At 41.3% G+C, this 6,000-nt stretch overlaps 1 protein-coding gene across 5 annotated transcripts in view; it reads left to right on the top strand.

The window, feature by feature from the left end:
* Positions 1-266: 266 nt before the first annotated feature.
* The window catches only part of ZW10 (zw10 kinetochore protein), a 142,978-nt gene continuing 137,244 nt past the window's right edge, over positions 267-6,000 (top strand). For 2 of the 5 annotated variants that reach the window (XM_085647362.1, XM_085647361.1), the window contains exon 1: positions 651-858. In XM_085647362.1, coding sequence (XP_085503488.1) covers positions 754-858 — 105 coding nt within the window. In that variant the 5' untranslated portion in view covers positions 651-753. Of the gene's footprint in view, positions 362-650; positions 859-6,000 lie in introns of those variants that run through there. The other 3 variants (XM_085647363.1, XM_085647366.1, XM_085647365.1) reach the window with 3 other exon arrangements.

The raw sequence follows: 6,000 nt of genomic DNA, 5'->3' as shown, positions 1-6,000 counted from the left end.
AAACGGGACGAGCCAGCAATAGAAGTAAGGCTAAAAGGCTTTAGTCCTACTTTTATATCTTACCCGTCTCAGTGTTTTTGCTTCTAAAAATCAGATCACCCTAAACCAGCGTAACAATAAAAATAGCTTTATCAATAAGCTTCGTATATCAGTCACTATTGGAACACAGAACGCGGAAAATCCGGATGTTTGAGAAACAATGTTCGACTTGTTCGTGGATACGTACACAAAACCTTTTTAGATCTTCTATAAAAACATCAAGTCGTCCTTCTTCTGTTTCTTCAAATGGGGACATCCTCGTACAAATTCGAGAAAATGCCGGCCATCATGGAATATCACATTTTAACGCAAGATGTGTAAGGTTCGTTTGGCAAAGAGAGGAGATTTTAAAGTGGGTAAAAGATTAACTCTTTCTTTATTTTACAATCCTGGTAAGTAACTTAATTTATATGGAATTATACGAACGTACTGAAATATCGGATTTGCACGCGCAATCACAGATATGTGGAGGTTTCTGAATAGATTCTCGAGAAATGGTACAAAAGATTTATAAATCATAGTTTTCATTCATTTAGTGTTATTAATACAAAATACAGGAAAGCGGTTTCGTTTTGAAGATGACGGCTCCTGTTATGAGCTGCTTCAGTCCTTCCTCCATGCAGATGGCGTTACTGTGCCAAGTCGAGTTTGAAAGGTTTTGCAGGGGCTGAGGAGATAGTGCAGACGCGGGAGTCTGGAGATTCTGCAGCTGACATGGCTTCTTTCGTGACCGAGGTTTTAGCACACTCTGGAAAGCTAGAAAAAGAGGACTTAAGTACCAAGATCAGTAAACTGTGCACGAGGGTGGAGAAGATCAAGGTAAAGGGCGCTGTCATTTCCTTGTAGGCTAGAGAAGAGATAGGGGGGCAATCTGGGCTTTAAGTGGTATGACAAACTGTGGGTTCTCTCAAAGGGGCGTGGGCGATGTAATTAAGGGCATGGCTTAAAAACACGTAAGCTAAAATCTGTGCTTAACATAATGTGTCGCACGACTGGTATTCTACTGTTTCAGTCATTGTATCTAGATATGTAATGCAACAAGTAACATACCTACAAGCCATAACTACTGGTTTTGTCAATGGTTGTTAGTTGCATAAGAAAAAAAAGGAACAACTATAGCTTCATTGTAGATAATATTGAAAATGCTCAAGTTCTGATATGATGAGACTATGAAAGAACTATACCGAGTCTCTTTGAAGTTACTTCGAAGGCAGTAAAGAGTGTTTCTGCTCCTGAAAAAAATTCTACCATGAGGGTAAGAATGGAGAGCCCGACACGGACCCGTCTCAGCAGCTACTTTTTAGAACTACCGACGGTTCAATTAAAGCCCTCGGGAAAGTGACTGAAGCTACCAGCTGTGCAGAAGTGTGGTGGAGGGCAAGATAATTGGCGTTAAAGTCTGGGATTGAGGAGAGGTGCGATCGCCAAGATCATAAGTTGTGTTGCACTGTGTTAGATGTCTAATGAGTGTGACAGCTTAATTTGGGGGAGGGCGGGCGGATGTCCAAGACCATTAACTGCACAGGAAAACGTCACAGTAAGGGGCGTGAAAACCCAGGATGGTGGTGTGCACACAGACTAGTAGTTGGTTATGGTGGTGTGAGATGGGTGGGGTTCTAATGGTAAAGGAGATAAGACCGGTACCAAGATTGCCAGCCCTGCAGTGGGGGGAGGGGGTAAAGTTAAGGTAAGCAGAATGGGAGATTATGGTGGAGGTGGGGTATACATGTTAGATCATCAGGTTGTTGGAAGAAATCAAGATAAGGGGTAACGTCTTGATTATAGAGAGCAGGGAACTGGTGCCGAGGTCAGCAATTGTGCAGGGATGAGGAGGAGTGACCTAGGATGGATGAGTGTAGGTAGGAAGTAAGACAAGCGTTTGCAAGGCAATTGGTCTTGTAGTTGTTAAAGTTAGAGCTGTTGGCGTTGAAAAAAAAACTTTTTTACTTTAGTTTTTTTATTTGCAGTGGAGTTATTATATTTGCATAGCACTATTGCCAATAGTATAAAAAAGCAAAGGTAAAAAACATTGTCATTTTCAATGCCAAAAGCTCGAACTTTGACAAATGCAAGACCTAATGCATTGTAAATGCAATCAGTCTTGCATTTGTTAGTTATTGGCATTATAATTTATAAATGCCAATGATTTTTACCTAGTCATGTTGCAGTGTGCAGTACCATATGTGGCCAAAAGAGGTCTCATGGGACCTCATGGTTACATATGGTACTGCACACTGCAGAAAATATGGTAAATCCACCCTACCCATAATGCATTATATGCAAGACAGTACCACAAGTACATTCAAATAGCTAAGTCCATATATACAGATGTAGCTTTGAAATGTGACAAACAAATTATTATATTAATTCCTAATTAAGTTTTACTCTGTGTGGAGCTGATGAAGGGAAATTTATAGAAGGTATAAAATGTGAGATGTGCTAGTGAGTGAAGTAACCACTGCCAGCCTTGATTGGGCCCAAACATGTGTCCTGCCTGAAGCCCTTTTAGAAAATAGTGCTCTGATGCTGTAATTAAAGCATAGAGAGCCCACACACATGTAACAGGGGTGTCATCATGGGAGGTTACATGAAGAGACAAGGGTGTACTACTAAGCCCATAGATGAATGAAAAGCCACCATTTACAAAGAACAGGGACAGCAGCCAATTAAAAAGATGGGCCGAAGAACACAGCATGTCTCGAAGAGACCGCGCAAGCTTTGCCTAGGCAAGACCTAAAAAACAGCTCCACAGGAGGATGAAGCAGTTTAGGGTATTGTCTGAGATTTTAGTGGTAGAGGAGAGGGGACTGCCCCAGAGATGAATAGCTGTGTAGGACAATTACTTTTTGCTGATACAATACAGAGAGCAGGAGTTGTATTTACATTGTTTGAGGTGGGACTCTGTAGTATTTAATCACTCCGAAATCTGTAGTACACTTCTCCCACTGGTCAGAAAAGTAGGGAGTATTGTATACAAAAAACATTAATGCTTCCTCCCACAGTACACTAGTAATATGTTCTGATCAAGGATATCCGCTATAACTTGATACAAGAAGCTACTTTAATTGTTTTACTCTCTCTGAAGAGGGGTGTTAAAGTAAAAATAGTGCTTGTCATATAGGAAAATTTCCAACTACTAATACTTTCCCCTGCATCCCAGTCAAAGCTCTGTCTTGCACCCCCATAGTGAGAGGTCCCTAGTTAAAATCACCTGCATAATCTCAGATCTCAACCGTGACAAAAAAGATTCCATCTGCTGACCACCATCGAGACTTGGTTTACTACTTCCTCAATGACGGACTCAACAAATCTCCTTCCCCTAATTATATAATTCTTTTAAAAATAGAGAGGGAGTGGTGGGGTCACCATGCAGTATCATAGCTTGTTCACCATCCTATGATTCAAGGCCCTTTCTATGAGTCTTTTGAGTATCTCTTTTCCAGGGCAATCATTAGTCCAACCTCCCTGTTGTTTGTGCTGTGATTTACAATCTTTCCAAGAAATTACTCCCTTCCTACCACACAATCTATTTGATCTTGCTCTTCACATTCTAACAATCACTTCCTTGATCTCAATGAGCAGAAGATCTGGGTGGAAGACTCACTAGACTTGAGGTCATGGATTCCCTAGACATTACCCTGTTAGTTAATGAATCCACTGTTCTACATATTACCAAGTCACCAGTTAAATTGCACTTATAATCTTTAAAAAAAAAGACCACCCTTAACTACAGAAATGTTACTATCCTTCTTTCTTCAGTATTTGACAAAGCTGGTCAGTTTTCCTAAGTCTGTATAGGAAAAACACACTGCTTTGCTAAAATAACCCTAACCCACCAAAAGGTCCCTTAGTGCCATGCTTCATCATCGGGTTCTTCCCGCCCTACTGCGGGACGGGGCGTGCTACGACCGATGACGACGTGGGAACACTTATTAGCAAAGTGATAGTATGTTTGATGTGAGAGTGGAAAAGTCTGAGTGAATATAGTGAGATTAAAAAATACCTGGCTGTGTGGAAACTAAATTTTAATACTCCCTATAGCTGTTATTATTAAAAATGGGGAGTAGAGGTTTGTATGCTATGATGGGCTACTACCTCTCTAGTCTACATGTTTGGAAGCCACCCCCCTGGCTTCTCTTCAGGACCAAAAAGTGATCCCTGTACAACTCTGTTAGAAAACAACCTTGTGGTTTGCCTGCGCAATTTTGCAGATTTTAGTGCATATAGAAAAACATGTACTGATACAATACCCAATTGGTATGATCATACGAGTTTTAGTTACTAATGTTACCAAACTATAGCCCCATGAGCTTTTGCACGGGTGGGGAGGAGCGCTTGTAGTCACACAGTTATCAAAGCTGCTCTTTCACCCTAGCAATGCCTCCCCGTGGCTCAGATGAACTTGTAATCTTCCTTCAACCATCCTCTTCCTAGTTGGTTCTGTATTAAGAATGAGCTATAGTGGTAATCCAAATCTACTCCCCATTTTGGCCAACATACTCGGTCAAGAATTCATAGCAAAATTTTGTTCATAATTTTCACAACCCCCTTCCTTGAAACTCCTGGTCCTCACCTGGAATCCCTTGCTGGTATCTTAGATTACCTTGAAAACAAGCCAACAAAGGTCGTATATTCTTGCTCCTTTGTCCTGCAAACTATACCATCTGAAGGCTAGTAACCTGTACTCCGACCACCTAGCCAACTGAAACAACACAGCAGAATCCTTGAGAGATGCTGAAACATTTCTAAATCACCTTCGGAGCCCATGGCCTTCTGTGCAAAGACCAAAGGCCACAATCTTCTTATTTCAGAGCAAGAAAGGAATACTTTCAATGTCACAATGATGACTCTGCTAACTCAACCAAAGAGTTTTTGCTCAAATATAAGTTGTCTCCCGGTTCAGTGTCTAGCTTGCCAGTCACTTCCATTTTACTGTATGATGAGCCTCATGTCTTTCTTCACTGACAGAAATGGCACCCTAGTGGCTCCCATTACCCCTACCCCAACTCCAAGTTTTCCAGCTCTACAATTTGCAACAGCGTAACCCCTTTCAGTGACTTAATGCCAGTCTCTGAGTCCGACATGAGCTTCATCCTGCCCTCCTTCAAGAAATGTGCACACTGCTGTGACATTTGTAATTCTAGATAAATCAACCTCATCCTCTCAACTAGTAATACCTATCATCATTAGCTAGTCAACTCCTCCCTCACTACTGGAGTCATCTTGCAGGCCTTTACACTTGAAGCAAGAAATTATTATCTGGTCCTAAAAAAAAAAGATTTGCTTACCCAGACATTTTCTCCAGTTACAGACATATCTCAAGCCTACTGTGCATCATAAGGCACTCAAAATAGTTGTAACCCGCCAGTTGTCACTGCACATGGAGGCAATCGTCTTTCCAAGTGATTTGGATCAGGTTTTAGACCTTGCCAGGGTAAAGAGATCAACTCTCTTAATATTATATAAGCGATTCTTCATGCACATGACCAAGATCTCGGCTGCCTTTCTCCACCACAATCCTTGTAACTGACACGGCAATGTCATGCTTTGAGTTCTTATTGCTAAACATTTCCACCAAATATAATTGGGACCATTCCTCTCCAGGACCACAAATACTCACTGTGCCATCACACAAGCTTCTGCCTTGTCACTATCACTTTCCAACATTTAAATAGCTCCCCCATTACCATCTTGAGTGCCTTTAAGCTAGGTTTTTACATGTATGCAGACAATATACAGTTCCACTTCAATCTGGAGGACGAACTGATCAAACTTGCTAATTATCTTTAGTGCTTCACCCATTTCCTGTTGTGGATGGAAAACAACTGGTTATTCCTTAACAGAGAAAAAACTATAATTTCACCTTCTGAGGCTAGTCAACCCCTTCCCCTTCTCTATACCCTTGCCTTCTGAAAAGGATCCTTCTCCATTGCCGGTGGAAAAACTTCTTAACTAAGCAGT

This window comes from Triturus cristatus, chromosome 3_2 (assembly GCF_964204655.1).
Source record: "Triturus cristatus chromosome 3_2, aTriCri1.1, whole genome shotgun sequence".
Taxonomy (NCBI): Eukaryota; Metazoa; Chordata; class Amphibia; order Caudata; family Salamandridae; genus Triturus; species Triturus cristatus.
Note: the sequence above shows the minus strand (reverse complement) of the source record. Positions and strands in the feature narration are given on the sequence as shown.